This window comes from Lonchura striata, chromosome 6 (genome assembly GCF_050655825.1).
Source record: "Lonchura striata isolate lonStrDom1 chromosome 6, ASM5065582v1, whole genome shotgun sequence".
NCBI classification, from domain to species: Eukaryota; Metazoa; Chordata; class Aves; order Passeriformes; family Estrildidae; genus Lonchura; species Lonchura striata.
In genome coordinates, this window is record NC_140708.1 from 31,586,815 (window position 1) to 31,607,784 (window position 20,970).

At 47.7% G+C, this 20,970-nt stretch overlaps 1 protein-coding gene across 2 annotated transcripts in view; it reads left to right on the forward strand.

The window, feature by feature from the left end:
- The first annotated feature begins 471 nt into the window (after positions 1-471).
- Positions 472-20,970, forward strand: part of ADRA2A (adrenoceptor alpha 2A) — a 50,334-nt gene continuing 29,835 nt past the window's right edge. The window contains exons 1-3 of one of the 2 annotated variants that reach the window (XM_085582793.1): positions 472-2,324; positions 3,975-4,062; positions 12,375-18,439. In XM_085582793.1, the coding sequence (XP_085438919.1) occupies positions 627-1,961 (1,335 nt within the window). In that variant the 5' untranslated portion in view covers positions 472-626 and the 3' untranslated portion in view covers positions 1,962-2,324; positions 3,975-4,062; positions 12,375-18,439. The remainder of the gene's footprint in view (positions 2,325-3,974; positions 4,063-12,374; positions 18,440-20,970) is intronic. The other variant, XM_085582795.1, reaches the window with a different exon arrangement.

The following is a 20,970-nucleotide window of genomic DNA, read 5'->3' on the forward strand; positions in this document are numbered from 1 at the left end:
CTCCTCTCTCCGGGCGGAGCGGAGAGCCGGGCTGGGCGAGACCCTGGGATGGGGACAGCGTGACAGTGGGTGCGGATGTGTGCGCGGAAGTGGCGGGGAGCGAGCGGGTGTGCAAATACAGGCAGTGCGAGCGGGTGCGGTGTGTGCGCGGAGCGGGCGTGGGAGCTGAGCGAGGGGCGTGTGCGGAGGACGCGAGTGTCGGTGTGGGTGCAGGGTGCGCGGTGTGCGAGTCGGGCTGCGTGTCCGTGTGTGTCTGCCCGTCCATGTGTGTCTCTGTCTGTGTCTGTGTGTGCGTGTGCGCGCACCGGGGGCAGCTCCCCACGTGGGGCTGACGCGGCAGCCCCGGCCCGATCCGGGGCTATAAAGCTGCTCGGCGGCGAGCGAGGCAGAGCAGCCGCGGCCGGCTGCAGCTCCAGCCTCGGCCCCGCTCCGCCCGTCCCGGCGCGCTCGGGGGTCCCGCGGCAGCGCTCAGGATGCGCCGTGCCCGCCCGCAGCCCCCCGGCCCCCGGCGCGCCGCTCTGCCCCGGCCGGAGGCGCAGTAGGACGCGGGCGAGCCGCGCTCGGAGCCGGGCGCGGCGCGGGTGGAGCCGGGGCGAAGGGCGGGGGTGTCCGCTCAGCCGGGGTTGATGTTTAACCTGGAGCGCCCGTTCACGGAGAGGGGCCACTTCTTCTCCTCCATGGAGTACCAGCGGCAGCTGGAGGAGGAGGAGGGCTACCCCCCTCCCGGCGCTAATGGGACCTTCAACGACAGCGGGGCCGGCCCGGGCTGGGGCACGCCGTACCCTCTGCACACCACCATCACTCTCATCAGCCTGGCCAGCTTGCTCATGCTGTTCACCGTCTTTGGCAACGTCCTGGTCATCATCGCTGTCTTCACCAGCCGGGCGCTCAAAGCCCCCCAGAACCTCTTCCTGGTCTCCTTAGCCTCAGCTGACATCCTGGTGGCCACGCTGGTCATCCCCTTCTCGCTGGCAAATGAGGTGATGGGGTACTGGTACTTCGGTAAAGTCTGGTGTGAGATCTACCTGGCCTTGGATGTGCTGTTCTGCACCTCCTCCATTGTGCACCTCTGTGCCATCAGCCTGGACCGGTACTGGTCCATTACGCAAGCCATCGAGTACAACCTCAAGCGTACCCCGCGACGCATCAAATGCATCATCTTCATCGTCTGGGTCATCTCGGCTGTCATCTCCTTCCCACCACTCATCTCCATCGAGAAGAAGAGCGGGCAGCAGGCTGACCAGGGGGTGGCAGGGTGCAAGATCAACGATGAGAAGTGGTACATCATCTCTTCTAGCATCGGCTCCTTCTTTGCCCCCTGCCTCATCATGATCCTGGTCTACATGCGCATCTACCAGATAGCCAAGAGGAGAACCAGGGTCCCGCCGAACAAGCGGGCAGAGCGCCCCGAGAAGAAGCAGAATGGCTTGACTGACAAGGAGGACCTGCCAGCCACAGCGCAGCTCAACGGGGAGAAGGCAGCAGGAGGCAGTGGTGGGCAAGAGGGAGAGGTCAATGGCATAGACATGGAGGAGACCTCTTCCTCTGAGCACCAGGAGAACAACCAGTGCAAGAAGTCAGAGAGGCCATCGAGAGGAAAGACCAAGACTAAGCTGAGCCAAATTAAGCCCGGGGACAGTTTGCCCAGGAAGACAGAGGAGGAGAGGAACACCAAAGGGTCCCGCTGGAGAGGCAGGCAGAACCGGGAGAAGCGTTTCACCTTTGTGCTTGCAGTGGTGATCGGGGTCTTTGTCATCTGCTGGTTCCCCTTCTTCTTCACCTACACGCTGATGGCCGTCTGCGAGAGCTGCTCCGTGCCTGACACCCTCTTCAAGTTCTTCTTCTGGTTTGGTTACTGCAATAGCTCCCTGAACCCCGTCATCTATACCATTTTCAACCATGACTTCAGACGGGCTTTCAAAAGGATCCTCTGCAGGATAGAGAGGAAAAGGAATGTTTGAAGGACCCTTTGGTACTGGCAGGACTAACCAAGACTTTGTAGGAGTGTGAAGTACGTCTCTCTTGGGCTGTGCTTGCGTGGGATGGTTTCCTTCAGCTCATGAGCAGGAAGCCTTTAAAACCTGAGATGAGCCTGTGGGAACAGTGAGGAGCAGCAGGCAAGTGGAGGTCCGAGCCGTGGCATTCAGCTTGCCAGGGGAGGATGGCCTTTGACTTGCTTGGTTTATTTTGTTAGTTCTTTTTTTTTTTTCTTTTGCCAGAATCCCTCAGTGGATATTCTCATGACTGCTCAGTTTGACTCTTTAAAGGCAAACATCATGCAGCTCTGCGAGACGAACAACAAAGAGGGAGTATGCCCACCAGAGGTGTTGGCTTTTTTATTTTGTTGTGACTTCCCCCCCCCCACCCCGCCCCCACCCCCGTTGTATATGTAATGAATTTTGACCCTCTTGTAAAATACAGTATTGTATTCTTGAATTTGAATGTCTTAATTTTTGTAAGGCAAGCAGCTTTGAAACTGTGAATGCTATAATTATCTTTGGTACTTTAAAGGTCTTTCTTTTCCTACCCCCTGCAAAACCACTGAGCAACTAGAGCCATCCCCTACCTGACAGTTTGATAATATTACCAAAATTCCCAAATTCCTGTCTCTTTTTTTTTTTTTTTTTTTTTTTTTTTTTTTTTTTTGGCTTTAAAGCTTAGGATCCCAGACCTCACCAGACTGGCTATTTTTGTTGCTATTCTTTTAATGTCATACCTGTTTCTGTTTAATTTCTGTGTTGCCTGTGACACAACACAGCTGAGATGGCAACTGCCATCTCGTTACTGTGAGAGCAGAGCCCGACAGAGCGATGGCTTTGCTGTGCAGGCAGGGATGTCCCAGGCAACAGAGACTGTCTCCCTTGCAACGTGAGCCTTGGGACCCTGCCAAGCTCCCCACGAGTTAATCTCGTTTGATTTTATACCGCTCTGCAGCACTGAAATGTGTTCGATGCTCACTTGCTTCCTCCACCTCAACTGTAAATAGTCACGTTTCAAAGCAAACAGCAGGGCTCTGCCTACCATGTTCTCTCATCTGTGCTGATTTGTGATGGTTTAACTCCTGCAGGATTTCCTGCAGAGATGAAGGGGTTTGTGCACAGTGGCCATTCATCTTTCTCAATTAAGAAAGAGTTCAGTTTTTAACTTGCCAGTCTCATCTTTCCTAGGAAATAGGGAAGCATCCCTCTTTCAGTCTTATACAAGGCAAAACTCTGAAATGAGAAACTTAACTTCCAGTTTCTCCATTGTTTTATAGTGTAATTAAGCTTTTTTTTTTTTTTAATCCAAGTGTAAATATTGTGAGATTGGAACAGGAGAGAGAGTTAATACTGCTTTTACACTCTTTCCTGAAATGGCTTTCAGCTCTTTGTGCTAAAAAAATAAAATCCAAAAACAAAAATGGACAGAACAAATCTAACATCCTTGTGCCATGAAAAAATTTCTGGAGAACATTTATAGGAAAAACTTTTGATTTAACACAATAAATAAGTTTTTTAATGCTAGGAAAACAGCTTTATCAAATGCTGACAGGACACAGAAATGGTTTGGAGAAAGCAAAGTTTGTATACGTTGAATGTATAAATGAATTTGCCTTTTCTGGAGTTGTATGGTACATAGAAAGAGACTTCAAAAATAAGTTTTTACTTTTGGGAAGTGTTTTGTTGATTTTGCTCTCTTTTGACTTTCTAATTAACTCCAAGTGTCCCTGGATGCATCTTGGGACTTGGAGAGCAGTGTTTACATTCACTTGCATTTTCAGAACTGAATCCTCAAGAGGTGAGGAAAGCAAATAAACTGTGCTTTAATGTAAAAAAACAAAACAAAACAAAAACAAAACCAAACCACAAGCAGAAATTGCTATAATGGATGATTATTTTTATTAAATAAAAAAGCGTTTACAGATCAAGTGTGAAAATCCTCTGAATAACGTTAGCTGTTTTATTTTGTTGTATTTCATTTTCTGAACCATTCAGCGATCTGCCGGTACCTTTGGTTTTGCCATTTTTTGAAGAACACACTGGGAAAAGCACTCGTGTTGTCTGAAAGGGATTGTCAGCCCAGGTAGGAACAATGGCTCTGTTCATGATGCAGTGGCATAATAACAAATGAGTCCTTGATATTTCTTGGGTATTTCCACCCCCCTCTCTGTGCCACAGGAAGGGCATTCATGTGTTTGTTCAAGAAAAGAGCGTAGGGTTTGAGGGTGTGAGTGGCACCCTGGGAGTGCAGCCTGCCTGCCATGGCATCTGCAGCTATTGTGAGGGTTTGTAATAATGAGTTTGCAAATGGGATTAGAAACAATTAGGCTGGAAGGCAACATTCTGTGATAAACGCAGGAGTGTCCACCCGAGTGTCCACTTCCAGCCCCCAGGAGGTAGGGCTTGCTTGCCCTTTCACCAGTGCTGCCAAGACCCTCCCTGAGGGAGGTGATGGGGGAACGTTCTCCCACCGAATATGGAACTTCTCCTGGTGAGAAAATAAATGACCAGAGCTCCGTGTGGGAGCTGCTGGTCCAGTGGCTCCACTCTGCCAGTGCCCCAGGGGTGCAGCTGGAGGTGCTTGGCACAGTGGCAGGGGGCCAGGGTGTGCAGGCAGCATCACTGCGGGGTGTAGGGCACCTGATGGTGACCCAGGGATGAACATCTGGGTCACCCCATGGTGGCCTTTGCAGGTCAGGGGAACTTGGTTTGGGTAGAGTGTCCTGCTTCCACTCTGGTCTGGGCTGACCCTGATGGCTTTGGAGGGTTTTACAAAGTAGATCCTGTGGGAGACTCTGGGTCAGTTCCTGGGACATGAAGTGATCCAGAGCCATTGATTGCACTTGCTCCACCCCTCTGGCTGTCAGTTGTCCTTGCTGCCAAATCTCTGTTGTGGACAGTAGAGTATTTTGCAGGGTTTGGGGCTGGGAGACTGAGGTTCTTCCCCTTCCCCCTCCTGACTCCCTCCCCATCATTGCTTCCAGGTCATTCCCTTGCAAATGACGCATTAAGGGATGTAATGTACTTTGATTGTTTTTTATAACCTTTTATTTTGGGGCTGAAAGGTTAATGGTGTGAGGGGAGGAGGGGGAACCTGTCTCCCCAGCTGGGTGGGAGCCAGCCAGGCTGGCACAGCAAACACCAGGCAGACACACCACTGCCAGCTGTGCCCTGGGAGATGTTTCTCCACCACTTTCCTCTGTGGGGTCACCCTGCACACCACCCCTTGTATGGGGACCCCTGAGGAGGACATAAAGGTGCCAGACAAGGCATGTGCAGGAGGAGCTCAGGTGAGTTGGTCTGGAGGAGCAAATGTCCTGAAATGCTTCTGGGGAGAGCTGCATGAGCAGCAGGGCTGCTCTTGCAGAGACCTGTGGCTGCCTGCCCAGGGCTTGTCCCTGAGCCCTTCATTTGTTCCCATGGGGTTTTGGTCCACGTTCTCAGGGGGCCAAGGAGCTGGTCACAGAGAGGAGCCTCTTTCCAGTGAGGGAGGGACTTGGCCTAAATCACTCTGCTCACACAAAATGAGTTTCCCACACCCAGAGGAGCCTTGGCAGATTTCAGGCAGTGTCCATCAGCCTTCCTGTGCTCTAAGTACCCCCAGTCCCACCCTGCATCCTCATGCTCAGGGGAAGGTTCCCTCTGGGTTGGGTGGTGGCCATGCTGCCTGTGAAGCTTTCACCATTTGAAGCTCTTTGTCTTATTTCTTAATATTCCCTGTTCTTTGGAAAAGTTCAAAGTCTGTTGAGATTGCTCCATTATTATAGCCAGTGCCCTGGCAGACAGCTCCACTTGCAGCTCTCATCATCTCTGGTGTGAACTGCTCTTTGCAGGTGGTTTATAGGAGCATCTCTGTGACTTGTGAAATGTTTGTAGTAGCTGTGATTTCTGTCCTTAAGGTGTAGAAATGGAGTGAAGAGAGAACAGAATTTTCATCAGCCCAACCCTTGCAGTAGCCACTGGCAGTCACTCGGCTCACAAATGCTCAGGACCAAATCCCAACATCTCTGGGAACAGAAAGTGTTGTAGTCTGAGCCCTTGGAAGTCCAGGTGAAATTCCATCTGGGGCTCACAGTGCAGGAATGCACAGTGCAGGGAGGCTACAGCACAACCCAAATATCCTCAAGGCTGAGCAGAGGGGATGGTGAACAGGGCTGTGGAGGACACAGGAATCTGTGCCTTTTTTGTGTCAGACCATGGCTAGTCCCAGGAGGGAGGTGTCATGCAAGCAGAGGAGGAGGCCTGCTGTTGTGGAGCAGGGGTTGTTAAGAGGTGTTGAATGGAGATACTGATGTTTGAGCTGGTCATTCAGCATTTTTCCATCTTGGGGCACCTTGGCCATTTAAGCTGTCCCCTAGGAGAACTCATTTTCCAACAAGGACCACAAATTTTGAGGTCATCATCTCACATCCAGGAGTATGGGGGCATGAGGTGGGTCTCAACACCCAAATCCAATAGAGAGGCATGAGGATAGACTATAAAAGGGAGCAGGAAGACAACACCCTCACTTGAGGTATCATCAACAAAGGTATAAACTTGTTGGCTTAAACTAGTTTAAAACTGCTTAAGCTCTAGTTCAGTCTGTTAGTGTGATCGTCGATTCCATGTTGGCCGAGTTCAGAGAAAGCATCCGTGCTGGCTTGGATCTCAGGTACTGCTTTGCTTCTGTGGCTCTGAGAGTGGCCTGTAGCAGATTTTAGGGAATAGTGAAGAGCAAGGCCCTTCCCAGGAGGCCTGGGGGTCATTGGGTGCTCTGGGATTTCCTGGGGCCAGCAGTGCCTTTTGCACTAGTGGAGAAATTCCACTGACACGTGTTTCCTGTTGGCAATGCTCTGCAGCGGGTCTGGAGGGCTTTCAAAGGCGTGTTTGAGTCAAAAGCCAGCAGCTGGCTCTGGGTGAGTGATGGAGGGAATGGGTTTTACCAGGAGGTGAGACGAGCTGACCTGAGTGTCCCTGCTTTCCTGCGTGCAGCGCCTGCAGCCTTTGGCCCAAATTGGTTTGGGCACAGCCCAGGATATTGCATTTGCAGGAGCAGCCTTGAGGTCCTCCAGAGCTCTGTGACCTGCTGCAGGGTTCACTCCCAGACATGAGAAACATTTGCTTTAAGTCAGCTGCTGCATGGAGCAATAGATTGCTCTGTTGCTGTTTGAAACAGTTGTTTTGTTGGACCATGACTTTATGGCCTTTTTTTCTTGTTTTTCAATTGCTCTCCACAGAAAAAAAGAAAAAGACAAGCTTCTTGTTGCTGGACATCTCTGATAAAATAATTTCTGGTGGAGGCCGCCTTTTCTTCATCTGTGCATGTGGCATTGCTGCAAAGTATTCATCTTAAGTTTGATACCTTAAGGTGTTACTGAAAGATTCCCTGTAAAAAATGAAATAAATATATAAATATTTAGGACTCTGCACCCACACTTCTTTTCTGAACTGACTGAACTTTTTTGAGAAGTGAAAAGATGAATTCTGGTCTTTTGCTACCAGGATAACTTTTGGCACTAGAAGAATTTGGACAAACTGCTCCTCTTGCAGACCAAACCATGCAGGGTTGGACCCTGAGTGTGGCAGACCTGGGAGCTTGGCTACTGGGATGCTGATTTATACCCTGCTGGAGCTCCCCCTTTTTCCAGCTTATTCCTGCAGCCACAGTTCCTGGATAATCTAGTGATAAGCCCTCTCTGTGTAAGGCTGAGCTTGTTCTTGGTTCCACGATGCAGATACTTGGGCTGAAATGGCTCCTTGAGCAGGGCTTGCCAGAATGAAGGTCCTGTTTTTAATTTAGGCAACCTTTCCTTGGCACAAACAGCTCTCCATGCTTGTTGTCTCTGCTGTGCTATTACCGAGACAGGGCACACTTCCACAGGGGACACCAAATTCAGCACTGAGCTCTTCTTTTCCCCAGGGAGTACCCAAAACACAGAGAAGTGGCATGACCCCAGTCAACCACGTGGCCACCATGAAAAGGGAACGCAGTCGCCCTGTTTTACTCTTGATTATGGGTTTGACGTGTAACCTAAGCACAACCCAAATATTTATACTTCAGAGATGTTAAGTTAAAAGTAATCCTGAATTTATTATTTTAAAACAAATATCCTGTGGCTTTAAACCAGCCTCAAAATCTAGTGGGGATAGGAGAGTTAAAATGTCCAGTTCAAATGAAATCACCTGACTTGCTTACTTTGGAAGATTTACCATCTAGGGCCTTTGGTGTTGCTGTCTCAGGGTAATGAAGATACATCCGATACATTCTGAGAAGCAGTATAGTTGCTTTCATCAACACCAGTCAGTCTTTGGGTGAGATGGCTTTTAAACAGTGCAGCAGGGAGGAAAAGAAAAGCTAAATGCTGCTCTGCTGAGTTGGGCACGCACTGAGGAGAGCAAGGTAAGCAGTGCTGGATGCAGGGCAATCTTTCATCACTGTTGGCTCTGTGGGGACTAATTAGAGAATGTGCTCTGGCTGCTGTGACTGGTATGGATGGGATTTGCTCCAAACAGGGTTTTCTGTAGTAAAATAAGATGATTGTAGCAACAGATGCAATGGTGGCAACTGCCTTTAAAGCCCAGTGTTAATTGGCTTAAACATTTGCTTTGGAAATTATCTGCTCCTATTGTAGCTGTTGCTCACTGTTCCCAGAAATGCCTGTTCCTGACCCTGCTGCTGGGTGATGTGAGAGATTTGAATGCCACTGCGGTGTAACCATTTCATATTGCATGTGCAATTAAACGTGTGTTAAACATTGCCCATTGCACGTGCAACTGTGTCAGGAGGGTGGTCAAGGACTAGGAAACAATGTGGTGTCACAAAGGAGTGACATCCACCCGTGGGGGACCTGGGTTTTGTTTGCCCTAAGTCAAATAGCTGTTTTCATCATCTTAGCTTCATGGATTCCCACTGCTGAGGATGTAGGAGTGACTGGGGATAGGATGAGGGCACACACTTGGGGATGTACAAATAGAGGCCATGGAAAATGAGACATGGTGAAGCTGGGTGTGGAAGTGGTTGGTGTAACCCAGATGATACTGCTGTACACCCATCTGCAAAAGGATTCAGCCTGAAATGCTGTGGGAGGAAAACAATCCACTACAGCAATTCCAGCAACTGAGAACATAAAGATAGGACCCTCCCCTCTAATTAATTGACATCTCACTTGGGATTGCATGGACTGACATCTTCAAGTTATCAGATGTTTGGAGGAAGAGGTGAATTTTTAGCTGTTGTTTATTCAGACCAAGATTTAATTAATATTAAATAGATTAAATATTTGATGAAATAGACTGAAATTAAATATTTAGCTCCCTCTTCCCCCCAGATAGCAGCCCCAGTGGATGTTTATGTGGGCAGTAAAGCTAGAACATCTTGTGAATGTCAGAGTGTGTTCAAAGATCAGAGTTACATGGGAGTATCATCTGTTGATATGAATTAAATTTCTCTTGGATCCTTGTCTTTGGCAGCCCACGTGGGAACGTGGTCTCCTCTGGGATTATTGAGCCACGACCTTCTGGGACTTAGGTACCACTTCAGTGCAGGCTGTCACCCCATTCTCCTGCCACATTCATCTTCAGCGGGGAAAGAGGCCTCAGGGGGAAGGGTTTTCTCCTGTGCTTCTCATTTATCAGGGCAGTGAACACAAACTGAGAAGAAAACAGGGTTGTTTCATACAGATTAATTACGTTCCTGAAGAGGAAAATGTGGAAAAATGGCATCTTGCCTGAAGGAGGGCAGATAATTCCTCACCAGTTGTGCAGGCTGGTGCTGTGTATCCCCCACCAGAGCAGGAGTGGGACCACTGTCCCCAAGTCAGAAATCAGCTGCTTGGCCTTGGTGGTAAATGCTGTCAGAATCCACTGCCAGTGAGTGGAGACTGAAAAAATGACCCTTGGTTTGGTCCAGCCAATGATGGCTGTGTATCCCCCACCAGAGCAGGAGTGGGACCACTGTCCCCAAGTCAGAAATCAGCTGCTTGGCCTTGGTGGTAAATGCTGTCAGAATCCACTGCCAGTGAGTGGAGACTGAAAAAATGACCCTTGGTTTGGTCCAGCCAATGATGGCTTGGAGCTACAGTCCCTGCCTGCCTGTCATTGCATGCAGGGCTCAGGTGAGGATGGACACGGGGAGGGCAGGGGCTGGGGACACATTTCCTTCAGTGCCCAATTTCTAGGACTGGTGTTTGGCCCCTGTGCTGGCACTGGCAGTATTGTAGCCAGAATTTGCTTGGTTTTGGCTACACTGAGCTTGTTTTAAAAGTATGTACACTATCCTAGCAGGAGTTTTCTAAACAAAAGTATTGTCATAACCCACACAAAAGGACTTGTGTGTTTAGAACCTCTAGATCTAGAGTGAGGGTAAATCCAGTGCTCTTGTTGTCCAACAGACCACTTTGGTCTACTGGAATATTTCAGAAGCAGTAGCAGAGTAATGGCTTGTCTCTCTCACCTCTGCCAGCATCACTGCAAGAGGATGAAGCCAGTGCAACCCATTCAGAGTGGTTAAGTGACTTGCTAGAGGTTGAGTGGAAAAAGCTGTGGTGGATTAATAAAATATGGTCTTAAATAATTCAGCATGGACCAGCGGAAGAAGCTTAACAGGACCAGAAAGCTGATCTCATTCAGCTTGGTGTGAAGCAGTGCCTGGCCAGCTTTTTGGCAGGAGGTAAGGGAGGACCTCTGGGAGGGGGTCTCATGCCGTGTGGGCATGTTTGCCCACCCCATTACTAAAATCTCACAGTGGTTTTCAGAGACTGGTCGGGGATGGCAGATTTGTGTTTGGTGTGGTGGCAATTGTTCTCTGTGTCCTTTGGTGTCTTTAGGGTTCCTTTTGCTTTCCTGCCAGGAAAGAACACCCCTGGTCTGGGTAGGTGTGTGAGTCCATGCTGTCCCTGATATCTGGGAAAGGCAGCTCTACAATTTGCTGGTGGTGGGCAAGGGAGCTTGGATTCCAAGGTCACAGAGGCCCATGATGATGGTCCTTGCTTGAGGTACGTGCATCCCCAATGCTCACAGCATCACCTGAGGGGCACCTGCAGACTCCTGGGGAAGGAGCCAGAGTGTGGGACTTCCAGCCTTACTCTGCCCTCCTACTCCTGTGGCTGCAGGCTGACTGGCACTCTGCAGACACCAGCACTCCATGCTCGCCTTGCCTCTGGATGCTGCAGCAATACCTCATTAAGTCCAGGTCTTTTTCTAGGAATCTGCTGAAGAAACCCCAAACAAACCTGTCTTTGTTTTTATGGCTTATCTCTGCTGAATTGCCTTGAGTTTCATTGCCAGCAGGCAACACAACCCCCAATACCCATCAGGGATGTGTTTTCACTTATCTGGCCAGGTTTTCTCAGAGCTGTAAACATAGCCAAGCAGAGAAAACCATTTCCAGAGCAGATTTCTGAGGGCCCCCACAGGACCACAGCCAGGCAGGCAAGTCAGCACCTGGAAAAGCCAGCCCTTGCTGGCAGCTCTCCTCTCCTTTTGGTAAATTGCACCAGGTTCTGGATCTGCACTGTTAGCTGCAAGGGTCTGGTGAGGGCCAACTCCCCACGCTTGGGCACAGGTCTTGGGAGGCTGCCCTCTCGATGCATGGGTGTCAGTGGCACCAGGCCAATGCTGAATGGACCTGCTATCACTCATGTATGGCCCTCAAACTGGGGCTTCCTCTGCTGGGGAAGAGAATTAGGTGATAGCTGATTCTATTTTTGCCTTGTGACACAGAGAAAGGCACATGCAATAGGAGCCCAAAGAGAGTCTGATTAATGTGCTTCTGGAATAGGATTGTTTAATGCAAACAGCTTTAGAGATATGACTAAAGTAGGAAAAGAAACTTGGAAAAGACCCCATTTGGGATAAAAGCAAAGAAGGCTATTTTTTGCAAATACCAGTATAGCTTCTTCTAAAAATAATATCTTGGATGTCTGTTTGAAAATGAGAACCAAATGTGATTCTGAACAGTCGAATGCAGCCTGTCATTTCAGAGGAGGAGAGATGGAGACCTCTCATTGGAGGCAGGGATGTGCTTGCAGGCTCTCAGAGACATGGCAGAAACCAGACTGTGGAATCCAAAGCACAGCTTTGGAAGGGAACGTGGATGTGAACGAGCAACATTTGCCCACAGGCTGCTGAATCTCAGGTTCACACTTTGCTGTGTCAGCAGCCATCTTCAGTCATGGCTCTGGGAAGATTTCTGAGAGTATGGGAGAGTTTCAGAAGATCAGGAGAATGGCATGTGGGTGGCCATGCTTTCCCATCAGCAGTGGCATTCACATAAGAAAAGGAGTGACCCACTGTTAATTCTGGTAGTTTTAATTTTCTAAGCAGAAGCAGGAGCAGTATCAAAGGATGGGGTAGAAGAAGGAATGGCCCTTGCAAGAGAAGCCACATCAGAGTTTTCTTTCTGTTCAACTATTTCAGGTCCTTTTTGGCTGTCCTTGCCTCTCTGGTGCACTGTTTCTGAGAATCTTGTAGAAGCAGCAAGGTAGGATTCTCTTCTTTTTGCACGTCTGCCTCAGCGTCTCGAGCAGATTTTTTCATCCGCCAACAGCCGAGAACGCCGTGTTCAAAGTGAATTCAGGTTGCAAACATTGATGCTGGTGCCAAAGCCTTGCAAGCGATTGAAAACCTTCAGGGTACCCTTCAGTACTAACTCTGACAGCATACAAGCAGTTTTGGAGTGTTTTCATAGACTTCTCACTAGTCTAATATTAAGCTCTGCTCCAGCTTTGCCCTTTCCCAGCAGTGATCCAGCTGTCCTCTGGCCCTTCTGTGAAAAGCTTGCAAGAAGTTTCTTCTTCCTTTGGAGCTGATGAATGTGAGTGTGTTTTATTTGAAATGTACTGATCAGAGCACTCCACCTCAGGCAGGGGTACGGGGACATGCACCCTACAGAGTGCATTGGTGGCTTCACCTGCCCTTTGCAGTGTATGCTGGGGAAAGGCTTGCCTGTTTATGACCAGTGTCTGTGAAGAACACAGTGATGAGGCACTGAGACCACCAGCCTGTGGTACATTTGTAGTGGGTAGCACTGGACCTTTCCTAAGTATGAATCAGAGTATGTCTCTGGAGGGAAAATTTTCTCTTGGAACTCCTTAAAGGGGTTTAATTCATCTGCCTCTGCCTGTAGATGATGTCATGATGGGACTGAGAGGCCAAGATCACACCAGGAGTCAGCAATAGGTGATCTAATGGAGAAGGTCTGTAGGTGTCAGCTGTCCTTGCCCAGGGGGTTTGTAGTGGCCTCAGCTGTTCTCGCCTTTGTTAGACAAATCCTTGGCATGCTGCCCAAGGCCAAGGGAGCTGTCAGGTGGCACAGGGAGGCCCAGACAGTTGTATATACCAAGTCCCTTGGGCTGGGAGTAGTGAGCAAGCTCTCCACCTTGCAAGCTTGGAGCTCCATCTTTGCCCTTGCTTGGTAGCATTATCTCCGAGATGATTTGCCCAAAACCACACTAACCTTCATGGGACTTAAATAGACCCTGCGAGCTGGAACATCCTATGTCCTGCAAGCTGGGTGCTTCAAGTCCTCACTGCTAAAGAGAGGGGTTACTTCAGCCAAACTGTGCCTGAACTATCATGGGGACAAAGCTGCAATATTTCTTTGAGCTGTTTTGAAACTGAATGACTGATGGCAGTGTCGGGAGCTTTTTGGTACCCAACAGGGATGCCCCCCTTAAAACCAAAACAACACCAAGTGTTTTTCTTGTGACATGTTTTGATTCCATCACTATGTGTAGTTTTTGTGATCACTTTGTTTTGCCTGACTGCATTGCTCTGGGCATGATGGAGAGGAAAATCCATCTTTCAGTAAATATTCCTCAAGCCACCTGCTGTCACAGCAGATTACTGCATGTGTCTCTGTTCCCAGAGAACAAAACCATTATAAATCTGAAATTTCAGGCCATGTTCCATGCCTTCTGTTATCTGATCCACCTCACAGTGCAAAATTTTCAGTATGTTTTGGATGCAGCCCAAAACATTATGCTATAAGCATGAAACATCTGTAATATAGAACGTGAATCTCATGTGCAAAGACTTAGAGGATTTGGATTTCCAGGCCAGAGGAAGAAGAACATCCTGCAGTAAAAACCCTTCTGCAAGGCCCTGCTTTTTTCTCTCTGAGACACTGCAGGAGGGGAGACTTTTGCACTTGCCTGGGAAAAACTCAGGCACTGTGCCCTTAGTGCTCTGACACGCACCCTAATCCTTTTGCCATGGTACATGAAACTTGAGTGTGTTTCTCCATCCCCAGCTGCACCATCAGTCTTGGAAGGCTTTATAATTGAACTCTGGTTTTCCCCTATTCTGGGTCCCCACCCTCTAGCCTTACTCTGCAAGGACAGGGACTAAACCTTCTCCCAAGCTTCTCAATGACTGTATCTATGGATGAAGCAGCTGGCTTTGTAGGCAGATGTTTGCCCATTTTTATGCCTGTCACAACTTATTAATGTGCGGCATGACCGCAGTGCCTCTGGAAAAAGCCCAGCACTAACTGCTCACTTCCTAGACTTGTCATCTTTTCCTTCTGCCAGGTCATTTCCACTTCAGATCTGCTTTCTTTTGGATGCAATTTTTTTTTTTTTAAGTGACAATGCCCTCAAGGATTTTGGCAAAAGAAAAGCAAAATGGAAAAATCTTTCTGGCAGGACCCATTCTTCTGACACAGCAGCAGCTGCCGTGGAGGAGAGCCAGCAGCAGGGATCTTCTTTGGAGGAGTTTACAGGCTGAGGATCAGAGCTTGTGCTTCTGTCCCTGCTTGGTAGCACAAGCTGCCTCCTTTCAGGGAGAGGTGGTAGCCAAATCAAGCTTGAAATGTGACATTCACAGCTCTAATTAGATATTTGCAGTTTCACTGACTCCAGAACCCAGCCCAAGCAGGTGAACGTGCATGTCTTCCAATGCTTGCCAAAAGGTAGTCTAGGAATTCCCTAGCTCAGTGACCAGCCAGTCCAGGGCTTAAGAGATTCAGCCTGTTTAAATGTCTGCATTAAGGCAAACTGAGTCACCCTGAGCACTCACTTTCTCTTGGTCCATGGTGAAGGGAACCTCCTGGCTAGCTCTGGGAAAATGCTTACTCTAGAGCTCCAACACTGGGAGAGAAATCCGGTCAAGGAGGGAATAAGATGATTTCCTTCTACCTTTAGTCCTGGTGGGCTCTATCCAATTCTACTGCAATAGGCTGACCATTCACAGCTCTTCATAATTTATTAAATTTTTACTGAATATTTTAATAAGCACAACCACAACAGAAAAAGAGAAAAGCTTGGTAGGCATTTCTCCTGAGTCTAATTTAGGATATGTGAGCTTGGAGTGGGGCTGGAAGGAGACTGTAGAAGATGACAGCAGTCCATCATGTCTGGATTTCATGGGCTGAGGAAGCTTTTGGGTGCAGGTACATGATGCTCTCAAGGGTTTGCTTCTCTCATAAGCCAAAGACATGTCTAAGTTTTAAGGAAAGGTCCTTTCCCTTAATCTTCCCAGCTCTTTCCCTTCCCCACTTCACACTGTTAATCACACTGGCAGGATGCCCTCCAGGCTGAGACTGTTCTGAGAGCAGGGTGAGAGGAGGATGCTGAGAAGGAACAGCAGGCTGTACATTTTTCTTCTCTACCATGATTTAGCCATGATTAATGCACATGGAAAATAATCAGTGCATTCAGCCTAATTCTGCAGAAATAATGAAGGGATGATAACAAGGGGAGAGGAGATATTTTGCTGCTTTTAATATATTTTTAGGAAGGAGGGCAGGTGTCATGTGAATCTGGTTAGGTGACATCAACATCTCATATTAAGACAGGAAGCAAAATTTATCACTGTTTTTCCCTTTTTTGTCTTTTTTTTTTTTTTTTTCTCTGCAAAAGGCATTGCTAATCTGAGCTTTGGAGACCTCCCAAAACCAGGTCAAAAGAAGCTCATTCATCATTAAAACAACACAGTCTATATTAAAGGGAAGAGGGACTGTAAATGGGGAATCTTTAGAAAATGGGATTATTATGCCTTGCTCTGAGCTGTTGATCACCTCAGACTTTCCACTCCTCCTTTCAACATGCTGCCAGTGGGGCTGGGTACAACAAATTTGTCCTGGTTCCTGGGGGTAATGCACCATGCAGGAGCTGGGTCAGGCAGACAGCTGGGGCCTGAGCACATCTTTACAATGTGGTGCTCATTTTTACTCTCATCACTGGAGCTCTTGTGTTTCAAGTTAAGTCAGCTATGGCTACTTCTAGTTTGCTTGCTGCTGTGATCTCTATTTATCCCATTAGGGAGGAAAATATCCTGTTTTATGAGCCAGAGGACTTGTAAAACTTTCTTCCTCTCATGTGTTAAAATGAAATAATAAAGTATTGGTTTACTGGAGAGATCTTAATATTTCTCCAGATTATATAATGCACTAAATAATACACAAAAATTACTAATATGGAAAATATTAGAAAAGCCTATTTTGTGGTTTTAATTGCATTCCTTTATGGCCCAGGTAAGTGTGTCAGCTACTTCTTTTAATTGTGTTTTTAAGACTTTGAATTTACACTTTATGTATTTTCTATTTTCTTGTAATTCCCATTTACCAATGCAAAATTAACACTTCTTTTCCCTGCTGAGCTTACTGCTATTGATTTTTCTAATTTTGCAAACTTTGATGACGTTTCTTTTTTTTTTTTTCTCTGTAGGTTTCTATAGTGTCCATGCCTGTTCAGAGGGATTATTGCCCATAAGTACTTAATTTCAGAGTCCAAAGACATATAATTTCAGACAGAGCTAGGACTCATGTGATCTCTGAGTCAAACTGCACAGAACAATTGGATGCCATGGCATTTAGCAGTCAGACTCTTGGGTGTTGCCTCATCACAGATGAGAGCAAGGCTGGAGCTGCCTCCAGCTTTGCGTGGGTGTCTTGCTGCCTTCTGGGGCCATTGGAAGCAGTGGATGCCTGAGGCTGCCCTGCATGGCAAAGCCTTGGGATTGGACATCCAGGGAATGCCCCCCTGCCTTCCAGCCTGCCTTGGTGCTGGGGGTGCCTCCTGGGGGCTGCAAGCACGTAGCTGGGGACTGGAGGTGGCACTGGTGTTGGTGTGAGGATGTGGCAGCCCCAAAGGGCTGGGGCACAGTGCAAACCCTGCTGGGGTTTGGTTCCTGAGGGCAGCCTGGCCTCATTAGAGCAGCTTGTCACATCTTGGTTAGATTTATTCCTTCACATGCTCTGCAATGATCCCTTTTAGCAGAGGAAGAAGATTTGCCTTTGCATCCCTGCATGTCAGGGTGCCCAGGCTTGGGTGGAAGGGTGCACAGAGAGTGGCACCCTCTGCAAGAGATATGGATTTTCTGGCAAGTGGGGAGCAGAGTGAGGGGACAGAGGTGTCCAGGTGAGCCTGAGTGAGCTGGTGCACACAGCCAGGTCCTGGGTGTGCAGCTCTGTGCTCTGTACCAGGCCACCAGAACCTTTGGAGTGGTACTGGGGCAGGAGTCGTATTCCACTGGCTGTTTAGAGGTTGGCTGAATGTCCTTCTCCTTGCAGATCAGCTTCAGGAACATGCTGTAGGTCTGGAGATTGGAATGGAGATTATAGCTAGTAATTTCAAGCTTTAGGAGGTAAGAACTAAACCTATGCTGGCCAGACTTGAATAGTCTGGTGTAAATGAAGATGACAATCCCCTGTATTCTGCTGTGTGATGAGGCTTCCTCAGAAGGTCCAAAATGCTCAACAGGTCAGGGAAGAGCAGACAGATGTTGCCAGGGGCTCAACTCTTGCAGTTATTTTGCCCAGATGAACAGCAGTGATCTACCAGGTGGCCTAAATGGAGTGGCCCAGTGCTCCTTGCTGCTGAGGGTTGATTTCCATGAGACTGGGAAAAAGTTGGAGAGAGATGTGGTCTTCTGGTGCTGTCTTTGGGCATTGACTCACAAGAACAAGCACAAAGTTGTTCATGCAGATGCTTTTCCAATGAATAAATGACACTAAGTGCCTCTGCAGGGTATGTTAGTCTGGTACTTGTCCAAGGTATTAAGAAGGAGATTTGCTTTTGACTGTGTAACCCGCCCTTGCAGAGCAAACCCACTGAGTTTTTTTTTTTTTTTTCTCTCTCTTTCATGATAAGCACAAGAGCCTGTGGTGGTCACAAGATCCCTTCAGGAACATCCTGACTCAAGCAGCTTGTTGTGTTGTTTGTAAAAGTCCAATTTTCTTTTTGAGGAAAATCAATACAGCTCATTACTTAGCCGAGAAAAGATCCCTGTGTCAGTTCCACTGGAAGGCAGGCCCTGAGCAGGCTCAGCCAGTGCTTGTAAGCCAGACAACAGCCTGAGAGCCTTTGTCTTGAATTATCTGTTCCCAACTAAAACTGCCCCACTGAGAAGACCGATCAGCTTCCCGCAGACCACCAAAAAGCTGCTCAACAAGTGAATACCACCAGCCTTGGACAAAATATGCACTGGAAAAAAAAAAGTAACAACCCAGAAGACACTTTTTTACACCTGCTGTGATGACTGTAAGTTCTCATGCTGCTTCTTCATTATATTCTTTCTTCTAGGCTCTGGCTACATCATCAAGTCTTTTCATTTCAGTGCTAAGATGCAAGATACAGTGCTACAAGGCTGACAGCCAAATATTCTTTGTTGCGCCTATTTTGAGTGTGAGACAGAAGTCAGGTGCTTGGTCCAAACTTATGATGAGTTCAAAACACTTGTGTAAGTGCACGAGGTGTTTTAAAGTGGCTTTGGAATCTGAGATGGGTTGAGACAGTTGGGTAGGCAGTGACCTTGCCTACCATGCGTTTGTGTGTGGCTTTGGGGACTGCACTCTTGGTCACTGTGTTTATGCAAGAGCTGGACTGTGGGCACCCTCACCTGCATTCCCATGTAAATACATACTTTGGATACTCATATGAATATATGAGCAGTGAAAACTGCTCCTTGCTGCAGCCCAGTTTCAGGATCCCAGACTAGGATCCCTTCTCAGAAGTTTGCTAGTTTAGAAAGTTGGAGGAGGTATTGATCCTGTGTGAAATGGAGACTGCAGAAAAAAAATGCACATTGTGGCTGCTGAGCAATAGGACTGGGGTCTAAACATTCATATCTTTATGGTTTTGGTTTGAGATCTGAATGAAGAGAATGAGTGAACAGAAATTTAGCAGAGACTCACTGCAGTTAGTTCAGTGACAAGGTCAGTGAGATGAGATGACCAACTGTGCATGGAGAATTAGTGAGAAGGTATCCTAATGGCTGGGGTACTTACTCAGCCAGCCAGGAAGAGCTATAAATAAGGATTCAAAGCTGGTAAATCCTGTTAAACAAATTCCCTGTCTTAGCTATTCATTAGTTGCTTCAAGACCAGAGTGGATAACAAAAGGAAGACTGTGGTTTATTTTAAGGGAGTAATCACCCAAGATATCTGTCTTCTCTCTCCAGATCACCTTTATGGTGGTCACTCTTGAGAGAAGGTTTGGGATGCATGGAATGCTTTTGAGCTTGGCCCTGCCTGTCTCTTCTCCATTAGGTGGTGAGGGGTGGCTTCCACCCTCACACCCTGGGATGAGCAGCATGCTCAGGGCTGGGGGAACATGTCCCAGCAGCAGGGAGTGGGGCAGTGCTTGCAACAGCATTTTGTAGTGCACTGACCTCTTGACCAGTTCCTGTCTGCACATGTGTACCACCGAGTCAGGAAGATCAAACCTGGAAGGGATTTGCATCCTTGTCCCCAAATCTGTGCAAAAACCCTCTCTTGTTTTGGCTTCCATCACAGGTTGGTTTCCAGTCTTCTTCTGTACCAAGACCTTGATCTCATGATCTATCTTTAAGAATTTGTCCCAGATTCTAGATAATTTCAGGTTGTAGAGACTGTGAACAGATGACATTGCTTATATTACCAGGCTCCTCCGGTGTTTGATGATGGCTATGATTGCAGTATATATAACATTATTATTTGACTGCAATTACAATAGCATGGGTGGTGTTATGCCTGACTAGCTGATTAATCATCTGGAAAAATGAGTAAATCTCCCCCTCTTTTTCAATAATTAATATGTGCAGCTGGATTGCAGTTGGCTGAGTGAGCGTGGAAGTGATCAAGGCAAACAGAGAGGTGTTTGGCAGCTTTAGGCTGCCAGAAAGGATGAGCATATGGAGCTCTTGGGGCAATTATTCCCTCTGCGATGTAAACTCTAGCTTGAGCCAGCTCTGATCCACCTCAGGGAGCAACATTTTTGTGGTAGGTGGCCAAAGTGCTACAGAAAAGTTGGTCCAGTCAGAGTTATAAGGTCTGGCTTTGAGGGTAGGGCCATTTAAGACTGTAGGATGCAAAGATCTTTCCTCCTTGCAAAGGTTTGAGAGCCCTTTGCCAGTGTGTTTATACCTACGCAGGAGTGAAGGAGACAGAGAGAAATTAGTTACTGGAATTGGATTAAATACCTGCTGTGCTGGGGGCCTGCCATGATGGTTTTGGGCCAGTGCTGTCTCCAAGCAGGTCCAGTGGCTTTCTGGCTCTCCCTGCAGTCTGGGCCACATACATTCAGTCAACAGCACTTCAGATTATCTGAGAGTGCCTCATGGTTTTGCTTGTGGGCATTTACAGTTCAAATCAAGAGACATTGCAGCCTCTCCTCATATGTTGATATTCTTTGCTCTCCTGATACAGCAAAGAACAAGTTGAAATATTAAATGTCCTCCACAATGCAATTACATTTGGCTGGTTGCAATCAATTCCCTCTGCCTCATGCAGTTTGCTATTGCTTTCCCCTGTCCTTCCCTTCTTCTAAAAGACATGAGGCTTTCATTTGCCAAAAGAGAAAGACTTTGATTTGCATTCTACCCAAGGAGAACTGAGTTCCCAAATCTCAGTTTCCACAGAGGTGAATTAGAGGTGATTAAAGATGATGGAGGCAAGAAGACTGAATGGAAACACAACCCTGCAGCTTAGTGCAGGACAGGGAAGAGAGGATGGACTCTGATGCCTGCTACAGTGATGGTGAACCACTTGGTAAAAGCAGTGAATCACATCTTTTGTTGTGGTTTATCCCTGCAG